This window comes from Oxyura jamaicensis, chromosome 1 (assembly GCF_011077185.1).
Source record: "Oxyura jamaicensis isolate SHBP4307 breed ruddy duck chromosome 1, BPBGC_Ojam_1.0, whole genome shotgun sequence".
Classification (NCBI taxonomy): Eukaryota; Metazoa; Chordata; class Aves; order Anseriformes; family Anatidae; genus Oxyura; species Oxyura jamaicensis.
The window spans coordinates 115,284,639-115,310,803 of NC_048893.1; the positions used below are offsets into that span (position 1 = coordinate 115,284,639).

General features: G+C 41.8%; 1 protein-coding gene and 1 pseudogene across 10 annotated transcripts in view; both read left to right on the forward strand.

Moving 5' to 3' along the window:
- The first annotated feature begins 5,600 nt into the window (after window positions 1-5,600).
- LOC118160980 lies at window positions 5,601-5,753 on the forward strand (annotated as a pseudogene).
- A 5,439-nt stretch (window positions 5,754-11,192) lies between these two features.
- CASK (calcium/calmodulin dependent serine protein kinase) overlaps window positions 11,193-26,165 on the forward strand; it is a 214,611-nt gene continuing 199,638 nt past the window's right edge. For 6 of the 10 annotated variants that reach the window (XM_035315995.1, XM_035315996.1, XM_035315998.1 and 3 more), the window contains exon 1: window positions 11,194-11,484. In XM_035315995.1, coding sequence (XP_035171886.1) covers window positions 11,426-11,484 — 59 coding nt within the window. In that variant the 5' untranslated portion in view covers window positions 11,194-11,425. Of the gene's footprint in view, window positions 11,485-26,165 lie in introns of all 10 variants that reach the window. The other 4 variants (XM_035315990.1, XM_035315991.1, XM_035315993.1 and 1 more) reach the window with 1 other exon arrangement.

Below are 26,165 nucleotides of genomic sequence, written 5' to 3' on the forward strand. Positions count from 1 at the left end.
TTTATGATGTCAAATGTAATTCTAGTAAAATAAGGGTATGCTGAGTAACAGCATATGTGTCTGCTGAGGGCAACAGGTTTGCTGAGACCTGTTACATTTTCACATTTAAAATGGAATCCCCTTAGTGCTGAAACAACTTTTATTACAATTAAATTGGCAGCATTTTTTGCCTGTCCACAGCAAGTTGTTTGTTTTGTTTTGTTTTGTTTTGTTTTGTAAACGCTTTCAGCATTAGGGGACAGGTTTGAGAGGCAGGTGATTGCTAGGAGTATGATCCATAGACTTCAAAGAACAAGATCTGAGAACACTTTCTGCACCCCAGCTGCTCTTAGCTGACAGTATAAGATGTCAGGCTGTTCATTGTGAGGAACTACAACTTTCAGGAGCTCTGGAAAAAAAAAAAAAAAAAAAAAAAAAAAAAAAAAAAAAGCAATAGCTGGTGCAGAGCCCCAGGCTAAGCCATGGCGGTCAGTGAGAAATCAAGCAGAGAATGAATCAGACTCACTCAAAGTTCTTGGCTCTGTATGCTTATGGAACAAAGCCCAGGACCAAAATAAAACGAACTGTGGGTATAACTTCACAGAAGACTGCATTGGATAGTACAAATATCTGAGCCAAAGTTAAATTAATGATCTTTAAGCACCACAAATTAAACTATGCAAAACTTCATGCTGTCACCTACAACTAGCTTAGCGCATGAGCATACTCCTTGAAATTTAGTCATAGCTGCTTTAGTTTATGAGGTTCGAACTAAGGCATATAATCTTGCCACTGGGACATGATGGATGCTTAGGGACCACCAGACATCCATTCTGTTTCTAGCAATCCTGGTAGGAGCTCATGTGTTCAGTTGAAATGAGCTGGGTAGCTTCAGCAATTTGAATAATAAGTCTTCATTAATCCAGCTCATTTTCTAGAATGGTTTAGGAAACGATCACGAGGGAGGTAGATGTTATCGTTAGTACACCTAGCCTGACAGACAAGAAAAGGTATATAGATTCCTTGGAGAGATGAATGTTGTAGGCAAATTTGTGCCTGATCTAGCTGCCAGAACCAGATTTCTAGGACTGACACTCTACGAAGGAAAGGACATGACAAAGTGTTTGAGAAACTGATGTCCACGCTAGTGACAAAGATACTGAAGGAGTCAAAGATGCCTGTGGAAGTAATCACAAAACCATGTTGCCTGTCACTGACATGAGAAGGGCAGCAGCAGGAGTCAGTCCTCTCTAAATAGGCTGGCACAACTGCACAGCAGCAGCAACGAAAACCTGTGTGCTCAAAAAGAGAGGGATCCCGGCAGTGGTCAATAACCCAGCAGTTAGGAAGGCTGATGTCTCATTTTTGAGAGTTCAGGTTCAGTTAAAACTGACTTTTCAGCCACAGGGATCTGGGAAATAGCACTTTAGAGTAAAGGGGGACACTCGGCTACTGATTTACAAGCTAAATGTAAACCTAGAGCAGTTTTGGTGATTGCACACCCACTCTCCAGAGGATTTAACAATAGAGTAATGGTTCAAAGTCCAGATGTAGGTTTCACATGAATTAGGCAGATAAAAAGCAACAGTAAAAAACAGAATATGGACTTTGACTGTTAAAACTGTTCCAACATACAAGTTGTTTAAAAAATATATATAATGAAAATTATTTACATGCTGTGCCTGGCACATCACATTGCCTTTACTGATTATCACTCTAGAGCTAGGGGAAGCTCTTAGTACCAGGTGGATGCTTAAAGACATTAGAGCAGTCATATTTAAGATGTTACTGAAAAATGATAAAATGGACAGAGTAAACTCACTTAGGGACTGAAATTCTAGGAGGAGGACTAGAGATTTGTCCTGATCCTAAATTACAGTGACATTAAGGAAGTGGTAAGACTTGTCACATGGCACTGCAAACATTTGTTCCCAGTGCAAAGAAGAAACAAACTTGCATGTCCTGGCTGGAAAAGGAAAATAAATGTTCAGACGTACCTTACTCATAGATATGTATTTATATTTTCATTTTTCTTAGATAGAGTTGCTAGAAAACATAACAGCTTAGAAAGATGTCATCCCAAACATGTTTTGATATGCTAGGCCTGGTATACCTGATCTGGGAATAGCTGGCATGTATCTGGTTCGTGCTTAACTGGTTTGCTCTGAAGTAGTGAGTTGTCATATAACCATAACCTCCATTACCTCCAGCCTCTGAAGGCTAGTGGAAAATGTTAAAGAATATACAGCAATTGATAGCAATTCCAATCCATAGTTAGCACTGTTAAATAACCGAGTGATACCAACATAACATGACTTGTCACCTGCTGGCATTTTTTTCAACAGCAAACAGGAAACAAGAGTGCCTGCTCTATAAGAAACTCATGTCAAAGTCATGACAAGTGGCAGATACATGGGAAAATAGATGAGGGAATGGAAGGTAAAAGGAAAACATAATCTGGGGTGCTAGGATCTGTCACCATTTTGTAAAAAACAACAGTGAGAATAACTGCAATGAAAAGAAGTGACTGCAAACAGCAACGTCACAAGAAATAACTTGTGGTCAGATGAAGTTGACACACCAGGTGGACATACGCAGAGGACTAAGTGACACTTTCTCCAAAGGAGGAATACCAACACAACCACCTTATGTGAGAAATTGTGACAGCCCACAGCTGCAGTAGGTTGAGATGAGTTAGTTTCAGGACACGGCAAAACTGGATCTAGCAGCCTTGCTGCTATCTGACAGCAAGAGTATTGATACTCTGAGAGAGATTTCCAATTCCATGAATCAATGCAGAGTACCTTGGAGACTAATTGAACACTTGTTTTCTCATTAAGTTAGATTAAGTTAGTATCTGAAGTTCGTTATTATGTTAATGTTTAATTTCAGGATGCAGAGGGAAGTTGCTGAGAACCATGTTTAAAAGGGTCTGGCTTGAACCAGCTGTTAAATACAAGCTTGCAAAGTGCAATGCTCTTGCTAAGAGCATTGTCAAACTGGTTGGTGCCTGCTGGTTACAGGACAACCCAGACATATGGAAGAGAGATCTGTTTTACTTCTGTGGAAGGTGGAAGCCAGACCACACACACACACAAAAAAAATAATATTTTCCCCATTACTTTTCTAAATTACTGATTTTCTTCTTCTCTGTTATGTTACACGTTACTATATTAATGGAAATTTTTAAAGTATCCTCTCTGAAAAATCAAAGGCAAAATAGCCTTATTTTTCAGAAGGGAAGCCTAAGAACTCTCCTGGAGGTACTTGCTGCCTCCCCAGCATAACCAGAGAGCATGCAAAACCTTCTGTCCCAAGCTTATCTGACCATCCAACCTTGACATCAGTGGTGCCAAACACCCATTACCAAGAGAGGTATCTTGATTTATTTGACTGGCTGAGCACTGGCTGTAGCTATAGCAGAGGCAATGGTACATTTCCTGTATATATTCCATAGCTGGTGTGCATACCCCTCATATTCTTCAGTTGATATTCTTCTGGCCACATACAAGTACTCTGTGCACAGCACATCTGCTCTAGGATTCTCTTCATACCTTCAAACAAAGGCATAAGAAGAAGGACAACACAACCACCATTAGGCATAAGATTATGATTCAGAGCTTTTCCTCTCATGGTATTTACCCATTGTTCTATCAGTTACTGTAAATAAGTTATTTAACTATTAATTGTTTGAAGTTTTTTTAGACAGCATGTTGGTTTTTTTTTTTTTTTTTTTTTTTTGTTTTGTTTTGTTTTTGTTTTTGTTTTTTTCCAAAACAAGAGAACACACTTGATCCTTTTTGTTCTTACTTGAGAGAATCAGCTATTATGACTGAACTCAAGGCTCCTGTCTAAGAACTGCCCTTTACCCAAGGCCAGAATGCCTTAGCATGGGCACACCCAAGGCCTGTGGGTCTGGAGCATGTAGCCAACAACATGGTATTTGTAAATCCTCTTCAAAGAGAACCCACACAGCAAGGGAGTCTGAGCAATCTGACTGGCAAATGGTGGCAGCATGGCGAGGACACCAGTACACTTTCCTGCTCTGCAGCAGCCTTGGAGATGCTTTTCTTCTTTGACTCCATGCCTGTTCTGGCACAGAGGTGGACCATCAGCAACACCAATGGCCTTAATTAGCCTAAAAACAACTCACTGTAAATGGGTAGTTCAGAATCTGAGTGACAGGCAATACAACTACCTGTCCCCTAAGCTGGGGACGACCAGAGATGTTGAAGTATATACCCCTTACTTCAGAGCTCCAATTTTTGTTCAGTCATATTTGAAGAGGCCCACATATCCATCCAGAGCCCAGCTCTACAGTGACTGATGCAGAAATTACATAAATTTGTCAAAAAGGTGTTGCTTTTGGCTCTTCTCTTCACAAAACACATAATGACTCCTAAAGCTTTGTACTCCTTAATTTAGAGTAAAAATACAGTCTTCAGAATTTAGTTCATCCAGATGCTGTTGTGTTACACATGCTAAAGACATCACCAGCCTCAGACAGAACTTCTGATTAGGAGTCACCATATGTAAAGAGATGCCACGTGCTGGATTTAGAGAGAGGTATCACCAAGTGTGGCTTGTTTTTCTCTCTGCATCTGCTAAGCTTCACTTTCACTTCGGCCTTTTAGCTGTAGCCCGGCTGTGCTGGGTTTTACCAGCACAAGGCTGGCTGCACTAGGTGCTGCCCTAGGAAAGAATGCTAGCATTGGGTTTGTAGGCTGCCAGAACTGTGCTGACAATAAAAGCCACGATAATATATACATATATATACATTTCTCTACCAGTTTCTCCATCTGTCAAACCTGGACAGAATTTTATGGGATGCAGAGAACACACATCTTTGCCCTACAGGACTTTTTCTCTGCTAAATTTTTAAGACCTGCTAAAAATAAAATAAATAAATCTGTGAATTGGGTTTCTACAAAGAAGTACAAGAAACTTTCTGAATTGTAACTTTGCCAGTCCAAATCAGGAAGCCAACACTAACTCCTTCACTCCTTCCATTACAGGTGGTTTTGTTCTTGAAGAATAAAATAATAGTCTCTAAGCTTGTGTGGGAATAATTACACAGTGTTGACATAATGCTTCAGCAAGGGAAAGCAAGAAAGAGAAGCAGGCGGGAAGTAGCCAAGTGACCAGGCACAGCAGTGTTTGCTCTCTTCAGTGAATCTGTACACCATGTAAAAAAAGATGTAGGCTGAGAAAATAATAATAATAATTAAAAAAAAAAAAAAAACTGGAAGATGATGAAGATGGAACACGTGGCAAATAACTATTTACAGAATTGGTGTTCTCTTATAGTTATAAAATGTGGTGAGCTTGGCTTACCCTGAGGCTATAGGATAAGTGGTAAAGCCAAAAAGGTATCTTAGAAGAACTGCAAGATTTGTCAGCTACTGGATTGTATTACTGCATTAATAGAAATAGTGAGTTGGAGAATGCAGTAAGAAAAAAAAAAAAAATAGGCATCTCAAACCTAATAAATAGTGTTTGGAAAATAAAGTGGTGGCAGAATGAGGACAAAATAAGCGACAAAGTTGTGAATGAAAAATGAAACACATGGTGAAACTAAAAGGCTGAGAATATAAGAAATGTCCTAATGGGTTCACCTAGCCCTATTTACCTGACAGTAGACAGAGATCAATAACACCGTCTTCCTGGTGTAAAGCGTATTCTTTGCATTCCCAGCATGCTGACTTGTGATTTCCCCGAATGTGGAGAAGCTGACTGCATAATTTGTAGTGAAAGACTGTATTTACACCTTTAAAAATGAGAACAAAGCAGTGGCAGAAGGAGATAGAGTTCAGATACTACATGAAAGCCTAGCCAATGCTGTAGATTAGGATTTCCCCTAGATGCAGTATTCCTTTGCACTTAACTACACCAAGGATTGTCTGGGCATTGGTTCTGCTTTGTGAGGCCCTTCTGGAGTTCCTTTTGGGGTGGCATCGGTCTACCCAAAAGAGCTTGAAACATTTTACAAAGTATAGTAAGAGGGTGAGAAATGAAAGAGAGAAGAAAGATGGCAGGAAAATATAAGTGTTTTTTTTTCCTTCTTCTTCTTCTTTATTTCAGTTCTAGTGTGTGGCATTCTGAGACTGTCCTTATGATGTGATTTTAAATTATTTATCTGTGTAGAGGTGGATATAGTCACAAGTTTCTCTTTAGGATAATGTTGTAAAGATAGCCAGTATCTTGACGTGTTTTTATTACCTGCTTTTATCCCCTGTATATCTTGTAAGATCTTTTTAATTTAAAAAAGTTGCTGTAAAAGGATCATGGTGAGATTTCCTTCACAATATATATTACTTAATCCATACCTGTCAATGAGAAAAAGCTGCAACTGTGGAGAAAAAAATAAGTGTGTGTCCTTAAGCTCTCCAGTAATCCAATCAAGATTTTTTGCAGGTACACAGTATACGAGAGGAAAAATAAAATGGCAAGGAATGGCTGAAAACAAAATCCTCTTAAGCAGGGGTTTATGTCATTTTTTAAGGTCTCCCTTCTCTTTTGATGTTGCCAGCTGCTCCTACAAGGGACTGTTTCACTGCTGGAAACTGACTTTGAATGGTGACCGCGAGTGTCTTTGGTAGTATCAGACACACTCAGCTTTAGTTTAGCGTATTATCTTCAGTAGTGTTACTGTCATTTACAGTTAATTGTGACTATGATTTAATTACAGATAAGGAACGTGACTTTTTCTCTTACCTTTCCTTGACCAAGACCTACCTGATTACTTGTCTTGGCACTCTCTCCCAGCTGGCTCAGTATGAGCCAAGTATCTGCTAAAGGTGATGTGGTCATCAAGTTTGAAAGTCAATGAAAAAGAATTCCTCATTTAAAACAAATCAATAACAACAACAAAAAAGACAGTTCCTAGCTGTTTGCCTGAGAAAATGATGTTTATGCTTTGCCATGTCCACATACATGTGCACACGTCTGTGTCTCTCCCAAGAACTTTTGAACCTGGGGGTCAATTTCAACAGAATTAGCTGGGGACAAGGTACAGAGATAAGCTCTGACGGCCTTTTGAAGATAGGGGGCTGCAGAAAAGAGACCTGATAGTGTATCCAGTACAGAGCAGAGGCAGTGAAAGTCCAGTTCTCATTGAACAATGGAGAGTTCACACTGTAGAGGAACTTAAAAAAAAAAAAATGCAGTTGGAGAGTTATCTTCCTAGATAAACATCATTCACTTGCTTTCATGTGAAACCCAGCCTCCATAATTGGGTGTGGAACTACTTGTTCTGTGTACTACACCTGAGTTTTGCAACTGCAGGCTGCTCTGCCACATAGTAGATTTCAAAGCTGATTTAATTATATACTTTTGTAATAAGTTGTCCAGGCTTCTTCAGGGTTGGCTGACAACTTTGTATTCTTGGAAAATGTTTTTACAAGGATTGAAACTGTGTAAGTCTGGAGTGCCTCTTTTCATTGTAACCAAAATTAATTTCTATTGCCCAAAATATGAATTATTTTCAGGTCACGGAATTTGCATGCCTTAACTACACAGCACAGTTTATCAGAAATCTGGTAGGCCTCTAACGTTCTCTTTCCTGAACTACTATCAATTCATAGTCATCTTCACTGTCAGTATCATCCTCAGACTTTGTATCAAGGAGTGAATTAATACCTGGATTACAGGTCAAAGTACCTGGAGCAGTTGTACTGAAGCACACAAGTTGGTGCTTCTTACATCTTTTCACTTATAGAACAGTGTCAAACCCTTAAAATTTCTTGTTCATCACCACATACTTTTACATCACACTCTTAAATGAAATCATTATAAAGGTTCGTGTAATGCAACTGGTAACTGTGGTTCCATAAACAGTCTTTGAACAACATACCATTGCCTGTGGCTCATCCACAGTGTGTTGGTCATATATGCAAACTCTGCGAAGGCCACAAACAAACAAAACTTGAAGGCACCATATGATTTTAAGAAATGGGTTTTCTAGTGCCCAAGCCCACACTCAACTACTTCATAGGATTTTAAAATAAACTTTTGAATTAAACAATAGTGGTTTGCCTAAGATTACAACACTGCAACCTGGCAGGTCAGAATCTGACTGTTCAGAATCTGACTGGAAGGCCGCTCAAACATGCAGTGGATGGGGAGGGTTACCAGGGACTATAAAGCATTTCTTTCCCTTCAGCAGTCCCCCCGTTTTCTTTTCTTTTTCTCTTTTTTTTTTTTTTTTTTTTTTCTCCTGTGAAGTCCTTCTCCCAGCCCTGCAACAGCTGATGCCCTTAACTGTTTTCAGACCAACCACTACCCTTACAAAGAAATCATTGCAGGTCTCAAGCATTACGATTTTTCTGCTTGTATTTCAAGCATTATTTTGTTAGTTACTTTTCCATGAGATGTTAGATTTGCCAATTTCAGAATTCATCCTGTAACTTTTAAATTAAACCCAGAATCTATCAAGGAGATATATTGACTATGTGGGTGAAAATGAATAATGCCTGCCTGTGAAAGGGAAAGACTACTTCCAAACTTGTGGAAGAAATTCATGCCCACAAACATATCTGCATATATATTGCTTGGATGGTCATGCTGTTGGGTATTGGCTGCTGACAAACTTGGCAAACTAATGCTTGTATTTTCTCGAGCCCATTCAATCTGAATGCAAGATTAGTCACGGCATAGTTCTCATAAGTTCTAGTGATTTCTGATTTAGTGGTATACTTGCTGTTTCTGCTGGTTCTGTGTACAACTTTGGATAAAACAGATCTGCATACAGATCCTAGTTCAGACAAATTTTCCTCGTGCAACATAAAGGGTAGCATCTCTTTTCGCTCTTCCCTGCACTGAACGTGGAGAACTGCTGCATTCGTAGGCTTTGAGAGATTTGCCTTGCTTCTTACCAGCCTAAGCAATGAATGGCAGAGTTGCTCCAACAAAGGTCTTAAGTTCATTTCAGAACAGAGAAAAAATAAAAAAATAGGAAGCTTAGCCCATCAGATAAACAAGAAGCTACTACTCTCCTTCCCGGAAGGTAGTAGGACACTATAAGTAGGCTAGATGATAGAGAATGAAACACCTCTCTTAAGAAAAGTTAATTTTCATTCTTGTCTTCCAAGAAACTACCTTCTCATTACAACAGCTTTACCTCTCTCTTCTCCCTGTGCTCTGACCACTAGTAGAAAATTATGTTTATGTCCTGTGTCTCCCCCAGACATAGCCAATTACCCTCCAAAGTTCTCAAATGGCTTGTTCTATCACAATATTTTGGCCCAAAGCTCCCCATGTATTACTATGCTCAGTGTTCCTTGGTTTGGGTTTCATCCGTCACACCCAGGTGCGATGCTCAGCATTTGGCGTTCAGAGGAAGGTGAGCCCTCCATGAAGCGATGTTGCTAGAGCGGTAGAAGCATTTGCCTCAGTTATGGGATGGATCTGTTATGAACAGTTTTCTTCCTTGTGTGTCTTTGTACCAGTTTTTCCTGTTAGCTCCTAACGATGACTCTGCATATAATCAGGTGGCAATTCCTTTTCAAAACGTTCGTGAATGCTCAGCCATATTCTGAAAATTACTGTGCGGCCTGAGTGGTACTCAGCCTGAAAATAAATAAATAAATAAATAAATAAATAAATAAATAAATAAATAAATAAATAAAAGGTTGCCCACATTAACCTGTGTGAAATTTGGGGAACAGACAATCTAACTGTACTGCCTACTTATTTGCATTACAAGTAGTGGATGTTGTTTTAATATTTTAAAGGTCTGTATGGCATAGACCATAGCCTCCTGGGAATGTCTCTCACCCTATACGCTACCACTGTGCAGCAGACAGGTGTAATTATTTTTGCCGATTTTCTTATTTTTTCCTTTTGAATTTGTATGGAGACAGGAACGAAGACGTTCTGGACAAAAGCATCCTCAGCTCTGCATTTTAAAGCTAACCTTTAAACTATTTCATCAGATAATCTTGCTTTGACAGGCCTTTTTTTCTGTGTGTAGGGAACAACTGTGTAACTTACTTTTGCGTTAATGAGTTTTAAGAAGTTGCGTGTGTGCCAAAGCACTTCAGCACAATAAATACTTTGGAAACCGAAAGAGCGATGACTGCTTCCTTCAGAAGCGCTTTGCTTTCTTCTACAAGCCAAGACTCGGAAAAGCACACCTGAGCGACTCGACATCTTTTGCAAGGAGCTTTTTGTGAGACGTTAAAAATCGCGGGGATCTAGCAGGGATAAGGACTCGGTGCTTTGACATTCACGGGAGGTCTCGGACATAAAAAGATGTCCGAGTGGCTATCGAGAGGGACCGACCAGGCACCTCCCCAGCTGGATGTGTACCTAAAAGCTTATTTTAATTCACTCTGAGGGGCAGTGAGGAGTGCTGGCAGAAAACACCCACAGCCTCTCCAAGCTTCAAGGCTGGCGGGACAAAACCACTCCCGCCGGAACTCGGGGCATCAACGCTTGCCACAGGGGCTCTGTCACGACAGGCAGTGTCGCGACAACCGCCCACGCGTGCAGCTGACCCTCCTCGTCCCCCACACGGGCTGCTAACTCAGGCGAAAGCCCCCCCCGCCACGACCCCCCACCCCGGGCCGTGACCGTTGGTCCCCGCGGGCGTGCGGCTGAGGCGAGGGCAACGGCTGACGGACGGCACCTGCGCCCCCTCCCCGCGCCATGACGTCATCCGCGCCTGCGCACCCCTCGCCGAGCCCCTTCCCGCGGCGGCGGGGCGGGGCGAGAGGAAAGGGAGAGGAAGCGAGCGCGCCCCCCCCCCCCCCCCGCCCGTCCGCCCGCCCGCCCCCCTGCGTGCGTGCGCGCGCGCGAGCGCTTGCGTGACGGCGCTCGGGAGCGCGCCCGCACCTCCCTCCCTCCATCGCGGGGCGAGCGCCCTATCGCCGCCGCTCCTCCTCGCGCCCGGGCGCGTGCCCAACGGCCGCGCCGGCCCCTCCCCCTCCCGCTATTATCCTCCCGGCGCGCGCTCCCGCGCCCCCCCTCCCCTCCCCTCGAGCCGGGAGCGGGAGCGAGACGGGGCCGCCGCCCGCTGCCCGTCCCTCCTCCTCCTCCTCGTCCTCCTCCTCCTCCTCCTCCTCCTGCCGCCGCCGCTGCTGCTGCTCCCTGCCCCTCCCCGCCCCGCCGCCGAGCCCCTCCATGGACCTCGCGCCGCCCCGCTAGCCGGAGCCGCCGGGGAGCAGCCGGCTGAGGGAGGGAGGGAGGGAAGGGGGAGGAAGGTGGGGTCGTGCGGGGAGCGGCGGCCGCGGCCCGGAGGAGGAGGAGCGGGGAGGAGGAGCGGGGAGTCCCGGCGCGGCCGCGGGAGCCCCCGGGCGGCGGCGCCTCCTCACGACGCCGCCGCCGCCGCCGGCAACGGCGGGGGGGAGCCGTTGGCGCGGCCGTTGGCGCGGCGGGGGGGTTAGCGCGGTGCGTCCCCTCCCCCGCCGGGCGCTTCCCCCGCCCCTGTGAGCCCCGCTCGCGGACCATGGCCGACGACGACGTGCTGTTCGAGGACGTGTACGAGCTGTGCGAGGTGATCGGCAAGTGAGTCCCCGCGGGGGGAGCCGCCGCCGATGGGGACGGGGATGGGGAGGGATGCTCGGCGCCCGGCCGCGCTGCCCTCCTTCCTGACGAGGGGGGGAAAGGGGGGGGGGGGGGGGGGGGGGGGGAAGAGGGAGAAGCGCCCCGGTGCCTGCTCAGCCACCATGATTAACCGCCCAGCCTGGCTGCATGCAGCAAGCGGCAGCCGCTGCCCACCCCTTTTTCTTCTCCTCCGCCTTTACCTCCCCCCCCCCGGGCCCCCCCCCCCCCGGATCCCATCCCCGGCACACCCATCAGCGGTCGCCTATAGGGGAAGGGAAGGGAAAGGAGAGAGCTCTGTCCCCATAGATCCATCTATTCCTCGGGTGTCCTCACACGCCAGGTGTCGGGTGGTATTTATTTTTTTTTTTTTCCCCTTTTCCTCTCCGCACAATAACCGGCTTGTTAGCGGCAGGACCGGTGGCACTCGGCTTCCGTGCAGACCTTTCCCCTCCGCTCGGAGATGGAGATGTGCGAGGCAGTGGGAGAACTTGGCCTTCCCAGTCTTATTATGCAACTGTTATTATTATAAGCAGTGTTGGAGGCTCGTATCAAACCCGGGAGTTGAGGTAGTCGCTAGCGTTCCCCAGCTCCCTCCTTTGGGTCGCCGCTTCTTTGGGCTGGATGGAAATGACAGTTCAAGTCTCAGCCTGTGTGCAACCGCTCCAAGAAAATGCAGACAGTCCCCCAGATCGGACTGTGATAAAGAATGGAAGCCGAGCTCAGTTTCCCCCCCCCTCCAGATTTTCGTGACTGCCTGTTTCGAAATCATTTTTATCCGTCATCTTTCGCATATCTTCAGTAGTTGTGCTTGTGTTGCAAAACGGACGTGGAAGACGTAGCAGTGTTGTGACTTCCCAGTTTTCTTTATGCTTCTCATTCGGGAGCTGAGATTGCTGGGGAGCCCCAGTAGCGACACTGTTCTGGGTGCCTGCAGTTTTTTCTTCCTGGCAATGGGTTTTATAAGAATAACGTTCCCTGTGTTTTGATTGTAAACAAAGAGGTTTTACTGCACGTATTCTGTTGCCCACTCCCCACCAGTATGCTTTTCATCTACTGCTGTCTGCTTCCAAAGCTCGGTCTAAAAATATTCTAGAATTAATCTTTCCTCGGGATTATACTAAAATGCAGGTCTTGGACTTAGCGGGTTACTTTGTTGTCAGCGGAAGTTTCAGCAGTCTGTTCTGTCATTTCCCAGGGTATTACTACCTTTCTCTCAATACAAACAACTCTTAGAAATATTAAGCTCAAAGGGCCTTGTTTGAAGTCATAAACTCTACGTCGTCACTTTAGCTTAATGCCGGTTATTGGTGGGGAGCTTCCATAGCTGAGGAGCAAAACTCTGTTATTAGACGTGTTTTGAAGATGATTTTTGGCACGCTCCTTTCACAAGTGGTTTTATGCTAACCACTGCAGTTCACACAGTTTGTTTCATACCTGATTACTGTTAGAAAGAAGGTGAGGTGTCTGTGCTTGACATGACTGCACGTTCTTGTAGGGAATGGATAATTCACAGCAGTACAGTTGTTTGCACATATCAAATGACTTTTTGTTTTGTGATCAGAGAATTTTGAAGAGATTCAAAGTTCAAAAACTGTGAATTAGGTATTGGCTAAGGAAGTTTCATGTGAGACTTAAGTATTACAGGTGTCTTGTGATGTAACTAGACCTAACAGATAAATATTGATTCACAGTAGCACAACAATGCCAAGAGCACTGTAGCAAAACTAGGATGGATCACTGAAAATAGCAGCAGTGATGGTGTGAAGGGTTTTCTGCACAGATGTCACGTCAGTCCTCTTACAAAATAAATAAAAAATTAAAAATACGCAATTTTGTGTACAGTTGTATAAGTAGTTTTCCTGTTTCTTTGAAGTACTGTGCAGCTGACTTCCGGGGAACCAGGGATGTGGTATCTTTATTCAGCGTACAGATTTTTTGGTAGCACCTAGCTCATCTTTAAGCAACTTGAGGAAAGCCATTGTTAATCTGCTTTGCATTGCTACATATGCGTCTTGCTAAACATCTTTCAGTGAAACATAACTGAATGTCTGCACATTCCTGTGCTTTATTATTCATTGATAGAGTAATCTGGTTCTTGCAAATAGCACATCTGCCCCTGATTTGTGATTTAGACACAAGAAATGTTAAAACATGTAGTTTATCATTCCTAAATAGCTAGTTACCACTGTCATTTAAAGTAGTAAAAGGTATTTTCAGAAAGGGCATGGGAAAGAGATCTTTGATTGTGAAATGATTGAATATTTCATTTAACTCTTTAAAAGAAATCCCAAAGTTCCCATACAACTGACTTGAGAAACGAGTCCTCTATGGGAGTTCAGTAGCTGACATTGTGTTCCAGTTTGTTGAAGCTTATTCTGAACTTGAGTAAACTTTAAACAATATTAAATAAAATAAACTGATGAGATTTGTTTTGTATAAATGCAGGGATAACAGCTTTTTGCTGGAGTGTGCAACAGTAGCAGTGTATTACACAGTATGTGAGAGAGTAGATGGGAATGAGAGTGATAAACTGTTTATTATGCGGCATTTAATGCGTTTAAGTTCTGTAAGCATGCATTTTTCATTTTGAATAGATAGAGGAGAAAAGAAAAGCCATGAGGGATAGAGAGAAATCTTAATCCATGTTTCCTTTCGGGAAAAAATGAAGGGCAGTCTTCATTGGCATACATTTCCAATGTTCTGTTTCCATTGCTGAAAGCTATGCAGGGATAAAAATTGGAATAATAAATCCAATTTCTTGTTAAACTTTGTAAAGTGGTGTTTATGACACAAGCATTAGTCACATAGTTTTACTTTACCAGACGTGTTGTGTTCTAGGTTACTGTCCTGTCTTCAGATTTGGCTGACTCAAGCATGCTTCATGCAAGAAGTTACTGGGGATTTCTAGCTTGGCCTTCAGAAACATGTTGCTGTATCCACGGATGGTAACATTTGCATTCAGAATGCATTGAGTAGTTCATAAAACAGTGGGTGTAGGGCTGCAACATCTTGGGTATTCATCTGAGTGAGAACTATTCTGAGTTTATCGTAGGAACTCCATGTAAATATAACAGCAGCTTTCTTTTGTGCCAAAGAGAACGCCTGTCTTTAAGTTAGAACAGGCAAAGCTGATATCAAATCTAAAGTCCAAATATGGCTTTTATGGCAGCTACAGTCCTTGTTCTGAGGGGATTTTTTCAGATATTAAAAACAGATATTGACTTCCTGCATCTATTAAGATTCACATTTGTTCATGTTAGCATTAGAGGGGTACCATAAAGACTGACTGATGTTTCTAACAGTAGGATTGCAGGTTGCTTTGGTATATAGTTTCTTATGTTGATATACATCTCCAAATTTCAAAGTTATAAATACAATGTGATAATAGAAGTTTATTTCTTTTAAAGTGGGCATTGGTTGCAATTGAAGTAACTAGTCCTCATATTGATGGTTGTGTGAACTACAAATTTTTCTAATTCTGTCTTGTGAACCATAAATACGTACATATTGTACACAATAATAATAGTGCAGTTGTTGGCATTGTTAGTACCAAAAAATAACGTGATGGTTGGTGCTAAAGCTACTTCAAGTTTTCAGGAAGTTCTGTGCAATAGGATTGGGTTCAGACCAGCCCTTTCCTGTGGTGCATGCTGAGGGTTTTAGTTTTTCATCCCTCATCCTGTGATGGGATGATTCTCTGTGCTTGGACTCTTCCGTCTAGTAAAGAGGAGTTAAGATGTCTAGAGCCTGAAGATGTGAGGGAAGGGGAAAGGAAGCAGGGTCTAGGAGGAGGCAGTGGGACAGAAGGCTTCTTTTTTGAACTGAAGTATGAAGGCCTCTTTCCTATTCAGGTTGGAGAAGAGAAGGGCAGTTGCAGTTCCATCCTTAGCTGTTACTTTGAGGTAAATAAACATGCTTTGGATTTGGATCACAGTCGGTGTTACTAGGAAAGTGAGGAGAGGAGAGCTCATGGAGGAGAGGTCTCAAGATAGAGTCCCAAGAAATACGTCAGTGATTTTAAGGGTGGTGATAACAAAACTATCTAGAATTATTCTGATGGTTTCAGTGATACCGTTCTTTATTATTGCCTCCATTTTCTCTGTGTGGGAGTGAGAATACTGTTGTCTCTAATGCGTTTTTTCTCTAGTACACTGTTGAAGTTTGCATCTCCTGTAAAACCAATGGAAATAACTGCTGGGTATAATTTTGACACGCCAAATGAAAGTGTGAAAAAATTGCAGTGTGCACTCACTGTTTGGGAAGTGGGGGGAGGGAAGGAAACTTTTCAGGGATATGGAAAGCCATTTGTCTAATTTAGTGTTTTAATTTCTTACTACTGTTTGAAATACTAGTGTACTAATAAAACATTGTCAGCTGGCTTGTGTTCAAGTGTTTGAGATGAACAGGTTAAAAATGAATGTTGGGTTTAAGTGTGGGGTCATAATAATGTGCATTGCCTTAGGAAACTGACATCAAATTATTTGAAGTGTACAGTTGGTAGGCTATCTTCTTAGCTAAGTTACTGTCCTACAGATTTTAACTGTAATACTGACCTGGTTCTGCTTAAGGAGGTCTATCCAGCTGCAGCTAAATGCAAGGTGGATTTAAAATACTTAGTTGCAGAGAACACCACTTTCATTGGTACTCTCCTTTATTTGTTTGGCTTTTTCTTGTGTTGTGTTGCTTTCTTGCATACATCCTTATGATGTGAACAAGAGAGCCATCATGACTGGGAGGGAGAGTCATTTTTAGGAGGGGATTTTGAAGAAACACAGTTTAGGAAAAGACAACTTGAGAAAGATTGTGCAAGGGCTTTGTAAATATGTTTTTGTGCTTAAACACTCAAGAGAAGGAAGCCCCTGAAGGTACAAGCAGATGAACAACTGTGTGCAGACTAGTCCTGAGCAATTTCAGGTTGCAAATTAGGAGACTTGTGACCAGCCAGCCAGTGGGATTTTGGATCAGTGTCTGTGAGAAGTTGTCAGACAAAAGTGCTGCCTTGATTTTGAAGATCTGCTACATTAAGAGTTTGATCTTTTCATTAAAATAGCTCTGTTGCGTTAAAGAATGGGGCCTAGGCTATAGTCATAAGTGATCCCTGGCACTTGTTTTGGTTCAAATGCAGTGCTTCATTTTAATCAAAAAAAAAAAAAAAAAGTCTTTCCTTGTGCAGTTTCAAATGAGAGAGGTCACCCTCCCTTGGTTGACATGTGCCTTGCTTTTTTACTTTCACATCTTTTGCTGGAATGGGGTAAGATGGGATAGCTGTGGAGTTACTACATACCTCCTCTATTTTACTTTAGTGTTCAAAGTACATTGGGACTATACCTGTTCTTTCATGCAAAAAACTTTGCAGAATTTCTATATTGTCAATACTTTGTCAATTTATATACTGACTTAGTCTTACCAGTAGCTGAAGCATGTCTTTACCATGTGAAGACAAAGATACTTGATGCATAGTTCTTGCACACTGACAACATTGACTGTATGCCCCTTAAATTCTAAAGGAACTGGAGATTTCTAAATAGCATTTGGTTAAATAGTTTTTCATGTGGCTCGTTAACCCATTTCTTTGACTTCCCAATGGCTTGCAGGTACCCTGATTTCATTTTTGACTAACATCCTGATTCGCTTTTCTGAATAGCGTGTATGTAAGCAATTGTTGCTAGCATTTCACGTTGCGTAAATTTCTAAGGATATCCGAATTACGAAAACTGTAAAGAGCTTGCCTCTGAACAGAATTTGTAGAAATAAAATCTAGTATATGTGGGTATTTATTCTCATATAAAAGGTGTTCAGTTTCAGTTCAGTTGTTTAGGAAGCACTTTCAGCGAAGCTGAAGAACTCACTTTGTCTCATCAGTGTCTGTTCCGATGTAGCTGAGATTGAGAACTCTTACTATTTTAAAGTGTGCCTTTTCTAGGGAACATGTGATTCTTTGGTTAATTCAAAATTTCACTTAATCTCATTTTTACTAGGTCTTGGAAGATAGTTCATATTTGGATTTTTTGACCCAAAGGGCCATTAGGGCTAATGAAAAAAGTCTTTATGTAGTGAGGCTGAGGCTTCTCAAGTACAGTGGCCTGTAAGATATTTGGAACTGTACATGAAATCTATCTTTACTTAGATGTCTTCTAATGTAGGTATGTAAAGTATCCATTTTTCTTTTGTGCTTTCAGGATTCATTGTGGCCTTTTCCAGCATTAGACCTGTTGTAATAATGAGAGGGGGAAAAAAAAAAGATATGCTTTTACAAAAGTGGTCCCTAGTTCATCCCTCAGACAGCGGGTCTGTGAGTAAAACTGTTAGCAGCATTCTGGCTGTGCAAGCCCAGAAGAGTGTAGGTTATCCTGTCATTTTCCTTCTGTGAATTGAGCTGTTAGCTACCCACTTTCCTTTTTTTTTTTTTTTTTTTTGCTCTACATGTTGACCTCCATTCTGAACTGGAGGGACCAATGCTAAACAGTGGAAAAGCACTCATTGACACTTGTGTTAGAGGGACCTGTACACCTGTAAATGTGAAGGACAGTGAAGAAGCAAGTGAGGTAATCTTATCTCTCCCCCTATAGATTAGGGAAAGATGATATAGAAGGTGGGAGTAGGGTAGATTGGGAAGATTACGAAAAAAATAGGGCGTGATGTCTTCCAGAGATAGGATCTGTCCTGCATCAGCAGTGATCTGACTTCATAACTGTTCCTGGAACAGAGTTTTGCCAGGGTTGAACTCGAATCCAGCAGGACCTGGTAGGTTGAGCTCAGGAGGGTTTGGAGCAAACATATGTCTGTGGTCAGCACCAGTTTAGCTGTACAGAGCAGCAAGCCAAGGTGAGAAGTGAGGTGAAATTCTGCATCTCCGCTTCCACAAGTTGCCCGAGCACTGGCTGAAGCAGCCTCCAAGTACTTCCCGATTCCTGAGAGAGAGCTGTGTCAAGTTGTAGGCAGTCTTAAGATTCAATAAATGTGGTTGTAGCCCTTCTCCTCTTCAGGCTCCTGTATGAGGCATTGTAGAAGTGTACAAGTGCAATTTTCTGATGTGAGATGAATCGTTTGCTGTTGCTGGAAGAGGAGGATCCTGCTCTCTTTATGTACTCCTATTTCTAGTACATGATCTGCTCTTCCTCTATGCATTATAAACATGAAGGTAGTCCCCAAACTCTACCACTGCAACAGTCTAGAAAATGGCAAGGAAAGTGTGGGAGAGGGAAGGAAAGTGTTGTTGTTGTTGTTGTTGTTTTAGGAAAAAAGTTATAAATTAAGCAACAATTATTAAAAGAAAAATCACACCTAGTTAGTTTTGTGTTCTTAATTTGCTTCTTCCTTTCAATACACAGAAACATTCCCATAATTAAAATCAAGCTCCAACTTTGTCAGGACCTCACCTCATACAGGATTCAAGCTGGATGCATAGTAGAGACAAATTAAAGTTAGCAAGTTCTATAAATTCTCTTTAAGTGTGCATGTATTTTGTTTGGACCTTCAAGATTTAAGTATTCACAGCTGGATGCACAACTTACTCTGACCCTCAAGCATGCTTAGTGTTTGTGATTGCTTCTAATTGTTACAGAAAACAAACTGAATGCTGTTACTTACAGTTCTGATGTGATTACATGTGAGAATTCAAGAAGTTCAAAACTGAAATTTTCTTGAGCTACCTTTTTTTTTTGCTATAAACCTAAAATTAAAATATATTGTATTGATCAAAAACTTGCTTTAATTAAAATGTTCGCTTTTTTCGAAGAAAGATTCTGTTAGTGTATCGAGATCAAACTTAGATTGCAAAGTACCAATTTCTGCTTACAGAAAGCATTGTTTTCCCTTGTGCAGCCCCCAAAACAGAGGTAGTCTTTTCCTTACTATGTTCTTTCAAGCATGCTCATTCCAGAGCTTCAGTGCTACAGAGATGAAAGCAACAAAAAGGGGCTTTGAAAACTGAAGGTCAGATAGAATTGTTCTACTCAATTACAGCTATTAGATTAAGGTGTCTTTTTTGGTTTGTTTGTTTGTTTGTTTGCTTTTTCCTCTGTGGAAAAAAAAACGGTTACCTGTTGGCTGGATTTCATGGCTGTTCAGCCCTTAAGGTTCAACTGTCTTTAAAGTAAATACCGTGCTTAAAAATGTCAGGAGCTTTTCCTCTAATCTTAGATCTCAAGTGTGTCAGGCTTTTTATCAGCTGCAGGCACTTCTGATTGGAAAGTGTTCAATACTTCATAGCTGCCACCGAGACAGGATACTTTCTCAACTGCTGCACGTGTATCTTCTTTCCCAGTTTCTTAATTTCCTAGTTTGAAATTTGCAGAGGCTTTAATTGTCTGTTTGCCCTGCCAGTTAGGAATGTTTTTGAATAGGTTGGGTGTAGAGTTGGTTTCCCTGTGTTGTCTGTATGGAATGTACAGTTCTTGCAGAATAGGGACTGGGAATCAGACTTTTTTTTTTATTATTTTTTTTGCTTAGTGAGAATAATCATCACTGGATGCTCCTTTTTTCCTTCTAAGTTATCTAGTAGATGTTAAATTCCTCCATAAAAAATTGTCTGGAAATGTTGAGAATATCTTTGTCTCCCCTGTCTTCTAGCATCTTGGTTAGTAGCTAGGCAAAACACACAGGAGAACTTCTGGTTTGAGCACTCTCCTAGGCAAGCTTAGTCATGAGATACTGAGACAGTCATTGCCATTGGGACGGTTCTTCAATACGTGTGGCTCTTTGTTTTAGAATTAAATGACAAACTTGGAAGTGTAGAGTGTCAGAGTTTTGGGGGGATGCAGCTTAGCAGAGATCACATTGTGAAACTTCAGTGATTCTTTCCCTGAATATTAGTTGTTTTTTTTCAGAATGTCCTCATTTCTTATATTACTTACATATTTAAGGTGTTGCAGACAGCTGAGAGTTCAAAGTTCTCCATACTGAACCTATTCCCAATCTTTCACTATTTGTTACAGTTGCAAAGCCAAGGAAAAGCATAATAATACCTTCCTGAAATGTATGTGGCTCTGATGTTCAGATACATGGCTGGAACATTCAGAAGTCAGTGGTGCCTTCTGGGAATAGCGATACATCATAGACTTAAACATGCATATTTTGTTGAAAGCTGCCTTAAAATGCTTCTTGATATGTGCTAAAAATTGTTCTGTGAAGTCATGCCATTTAAGGGGAAAAAAAGCCTTACTATGGCTTATAAAGGTGTACTTCCTCATGGGTTTTCCAATTTTTGTCACTGTTTGAAAAAGGAAAAAAAAAAGCAACCTGAAATGTTTACTGACTGAACAAGGCTGTAAAAATTATTCAGAACTTTTCTTTTTCATTTACCTTTTTCTCTTCCCCTCAGCTGATAGCTTGAGACTTTGCTGCCATCTCTAGTTTCTTGAGGAAATTTATCTCGAACTGCTGTTTGGTCCTACATTTTGAACTGTACTCTTAAAAAGAGAAGCTTTGGCCAGTTTTCGTGACTGAGAGTTGTTGGAAGAGTGTGTTATAAAGCCTGCGTCACTGAAGAAGATGGCTGTGTCTTGTGTTTATTTCCTTTAGAAAGCATTAGGGAGTTTCTTTAAAGAGAAGTATCGTGTACTCTTTCTTGCCTCATCTTCAGTTGCAGCTGTAGTTACTAAGCAAACTTTTAACACTTTTTTCCTCAAATAGTGACTGTTAAAAATTCATAAATCTTAATCCTGTTGCATGATTTAAGTTTTTAATCTTAGTTTATTTTCTGTAATTTTAAGAGGTTCTTCAGAAAGTTTTTAGTTTGATTTTGGAGATGAATTTACTCTCCTATATTACTTTTAGGTGTATTTTTCTTTTGTAAAACCTGCCCTTGTTTGTCCTCCTGATTCCTAGTCCTTTGAGTGCCTTCAGAGGATCTGGAATACAGGGATCATACTGGATCTGACTCTCCCTTCTCTCTGGGTTTGTTAATAAATATGGAACAGATTTATTTATTTTTTTTACTAGTTGATAGTCCCTTTTAAGATCTGAATTTTACTCCCAATTTGATTGTCGATATATCTTAATATCTTTCTAGAGATGTCTCTACCAATTTTCTTTCAGCATTTCTTTTCTAATACAAAGCTTCTTGATAACTCTGTTAAACCTTCTTTCTGCCTCCTACACCCCCTCCTGTTTGCCTTCCTTTTTTTTTTTCTGTAACAATATTTTATAGGTTGTTTCACAGGATATGTGCTAGCATACACTGAGATCTTGCTCAGCCTTCTTCAGACCTGCTGGCCTCCCAACATGCTATACTGCAGGATGTCTGCCAAACTGATTTTTGCTTGCATGGAATCTGTGGTTTGCTATGGAATTGGACAACAAAGTTAGCTTCAATTTTTAAAGTTTTTTGAAACAAAACTAACAAGAAGTGTCTCTGGTCCTCACAGTCAGAAGAACCACCTCTTGAAAAGCGTCACTATTACTCTTTTCTCTCTGAATCTGCAGCCCACTGAGACAATAGGTCTGACACCTGGATTGTTCTCCATAAAGGGAGTGGTACACAGTAATCTGTTCTGTTACTGACTCCTGAAAGTCCTGATAGCAGTTCAGGTATTTAATGTGTTCTGTTTAGACTGATTGCTTCTTGTGTTTTGTTTTTATTTTTCATATGCTCTGTAAAAGCCAGAGGGGGTAAAGAGCTTTGCTTTTAGCGTGTTGACTTTCCTCTGCTTCTGCAGCATGGAAAAAGTTTTGTGGCTTCACTGCTGCTGAAAAATCAAGGAAGAGACATAGCTCTCTGCATACTATTTGTGTCTCTGTGAGCATGTGTGCAAAAAGGAAATTTCCCTAATCTTATCTCACCAGGAGATTTTTGGCCTTGTTGTTTTGAGCAACCATGCTCCTCTGCCCAAACAGTTCAGGGAAAAGGAGAGTTCTGCCCTTGTATTGTTCTTGTCTCATTAGCTCCCATTAATCTTTTCTACTTGTGCACTGTATAATTCATGAGTTGCATATTATTCTTTTATGGGGAAAAGATGATTGTTCTAAATAGGGGAGGGAAAAAATGATCCAGAATTTTCTGGATTTGGGTATAATAGTTACATTCTCTGAGTCTGTTTTTAACACTAGGAAATCATAGTCTTTTTACAGAGAATTGCAAACCATTTTTTTCAAATTTGGGAGCATATATACTCTGCTATTATTTCTTAAAAATATGAAGTTTGTGTTGTAAAATGTAGTAACAAGAGGTGACTACATCTTAAGCCAGTAAAGTGAAAAGCTTCTGATTTTGAGGGATGGTCAGTAGTTTACAATAAAATTAAAGTCTGCAAAATCAGTATTTAGCAATTGTGAATTCATGGGGTGGTTTCTTAACTGATATATCATGGTAAAAATATAACAATTCCAAACTTCTGGTACAAATTTGAAAGAATTATAAGTACTTATTTTGATGTCCTAGTAGAATTATGATCTTAGCATGTATCTAGATCACACTGGGCAAGTTAGACTTCTGCTAAGAAAGCCAGAAGGCATGAGAACGCTTCAGAAGATCAAATTACGCAACTGGCAGTCTTCTGTAATGCTGTGTTCTTCAGTGCTGCTTTCCCATTGTTCATTTGTTATGACTGTGTTCTCTTCATCTTCTCTTCATTATTTGCCCTTTGCAGCCTGTTAGTAGTGTGGCAGGCTAGTTTGGGTGTGAATTTCAGAAATACAGCCCTTCAACTACTTTTCATGCAGAGTAGTCTGTTATAACATCTGCGTTGCTCCCTGCCCTTTCTGCAGGAGTAATTGGTTCCTTTCAGTGTGTTCAAGCAGCAGCCCTTCTCATCCAGCCAGGTAATAGCAGTCATCTGCTCTTATTTTCCCATGCAATCAGTTTGCTAAATGCAGTTCTTTGGTAATTGCTACAAGTTGTCATTCTCTTATAGCTGAAAACAAATTAATAAATGCAAACCCTAGGAAAACAAAACCTCAAAACTGCCTATTTGTCTGTTAATAATTTCCTTTGTAGAAAGTAAAGGTGTCTGGAGGTGAATTAAATAACTTCGGTTTTCAAATTGAAATTAGTTCCACAGACTGTTTTTGTGGCAGTCACCTTCTCAGCAGCATGTGTAAATGCAGTTAGCTATGTGCAGGTTTTCTGCTATTTTTGTAAGGGTTTTTCAGTGCACAAGGATGTTTTATACCTAATAAGTACAAACTGTTAATGGGGGGGAGAGGAGGGGTGGAGTGTGGGAGGGGAGAGTGTCCTCTAAGATTAAAAAAATATTTTCCCTCCTTGGTACTTTTGTAACTCTTGAAATCTCAGGAAATGGAAACTTGCATGCCTACTTTCCGTGTTCAAGATCCCGTTACTTCCATAAACATAAGCCTCCAATGGAAAGTTGTATCTCCAAAGTCTGAAAAAGTAACGTGTTCTGTAGCATTATATGTATAACTGAGTAAGTACGAGTCTGTGGGGCCCAATGACATGCATCCCAGAATCCTGAGGGAACTGGCTGATGTAGTTGCCAAGCTTATCTCCATCATATTTGAAAAGCCATGGCAGCCAGGTGAAGTCCCTGGTGGCTGGAAAAAGGGAACCATCACTCCTATTTTCAAAAAGGGTAGAAAAGAGGACCTGGGGAACTACAGACTGGTGAACCTCACCTCTGTGCCTAGAAAGATCCTGGACCAGATCCTTGTGGAAGCAATGTCAAGGCACATGCAAGACAAAGAGGTGATCCAAGGCAGCCAACGTGGCTTCACCAAGGGCAAATCATGCCTGACCAATCCTGGTGGTCTTCTGTGATGGAGTGACTGCATCAATTGACAAGGGAAGACCAACTGATGTCATCTACCCTGACTTCTGTAAGGCCTTTGACGTGGTCTCATGGTGTCCTCATCTCCAAATTGGAAAGAGGTGGATTTGATTCAGTGGATAAAGAGTTGGCTTGAAGGCTGCACCAAGAGAGCGGTAGTCAATGGCCCTATGTCCAAGTGGAGGCTGGTGACGAGTGGTGTCCCTCAGGGGTCTGTCTTGGGACCAGTACTGTTTCATATCTTTATCGACGACCTAGACAGTGGGATCGAGTGCGCCCTCAGCAAGTTTGCAGATGACACCAAGCTGAGCGGTGCAGTTGATACACCAGAAGGAAGGGATGACATCCAAAGGGACATGGACAAGCTTGAAGAATGGGCCCATGTGAACCGAATGAGGTGCTACAGGCACTACACCTGGGTCAGGGCAATCCCAGACATGGGAGAAGAACTCGCTGAGAACAGCCCTGCAGAGGACTTGCAGATTCTGCTGGATGAAAAGCTCGACATGAGCCAGGAGTGCATGCTTGCAGCCCAGAAGGCCAACTGTGTCCTGGACTGCATCAATAGAGGAGTGCCCAGGAGGTTGAGGGAGGTGATTGTCCCCCTCTGCTCTGCCCTTGTGAGGCCCCACTTGGAGTGCTGCGTCCGGGTCTGGGGCCCCCAGCACCAGAAGGATGTTGATCTGTTAGAGCGGGTCCAGAGGAGGGCCGAAAAAGATGATCGGGGGTGTAGCACTTCTCCTGTAAAGAAAGGCTGAGAGAGCTGGGGATGTTCAGCCTACAGGAAAGAGGGCTATGGTGTGTCCTCATTGCAACCTTCCAGTACTTGAAGGAGACTTAAAAAAAGATTGAGAGCAGCGTTTTGCTTGGGCAGATAATGACAGGACAAGGGGGAATGGTTTTAAACTAAAAGAGGGGAGATTTAGATTTAGATGAGAGGTGAGGAAGTTTTTCACTGTGAGGGTGGTGAGGCATTGGAACAGGTTGCCCAGAGAAGCTGTGGATGCCCCATCCCTGGAGGTGCTCAAGGCCAGGCTGGATGGGGCTTTGGGCAACCTGGTCAGTGGGTGGCATCCCTGCCCATGGCAGGGGATTGGAACCAGGTGGTCTTTAAGGTCCCTTCCAACCTGAGCCATTCTATGATATTTCTGTGGTTCAGTGCAAAAGCTTGTGCTAGTAAGGTCATTTGAAGAAATGTGATACTCACCTGTTAGTAAATGAGAGATGGCATTAACGCTGTGCTTTTTAATTGTTAAAAACTTTTTCCGTGAGTAAATGAGCTGATGGTGAAATTCTTCAAGTTTTCTCCCCATTAACCCTCATTTTTAGTAACCCTCATTTTTAGTAAACCTAAATATGATCTTCAGTTCTATCAGCTTAAATGCTCTCTGGAAATGTGTTTATAAACTTTAAGAAAGTAGGCTGCTCTTTAAAGACATGCAAAAATCTTTTGATGAGCATTCTGTGGAGTGGCTAAAATGCACAGAAGTGTGCGAAGTCCATGTTCACATTTGACCAAGCGTTAATTGTTTCTCCTTCTTCAGAGTTAAGACCCTAAGAAACCTGCAGAAACCTTTGTTCTTGTCTGCTTTAAAGGAAGGATATTAGCTGAATCGTTATGGTCAGTGTCTTGCTCAGGAGCAAGCTTTTGATCCTGGCACACTGCATGCAGTAGGAATGAGAAAGTGGTTAAAATTGATGTAATTTGAAAGCATCCTTTTTGAAAACTTATTTGCTAGGCATTGATTTTTTTCATATATATTTTTAGTTGTTTCAGATGTTTTACATATTCTCCCTGGTCCTGTTTCTCATTAAGGCTTGCATTGTAGTTCATAGCTTGAATTTCAAGCTTAATCTATTGGGATGGGGCATTACTCAGCAAGCTAGTAATCAATAATGGAAGTATGCTGATATTTA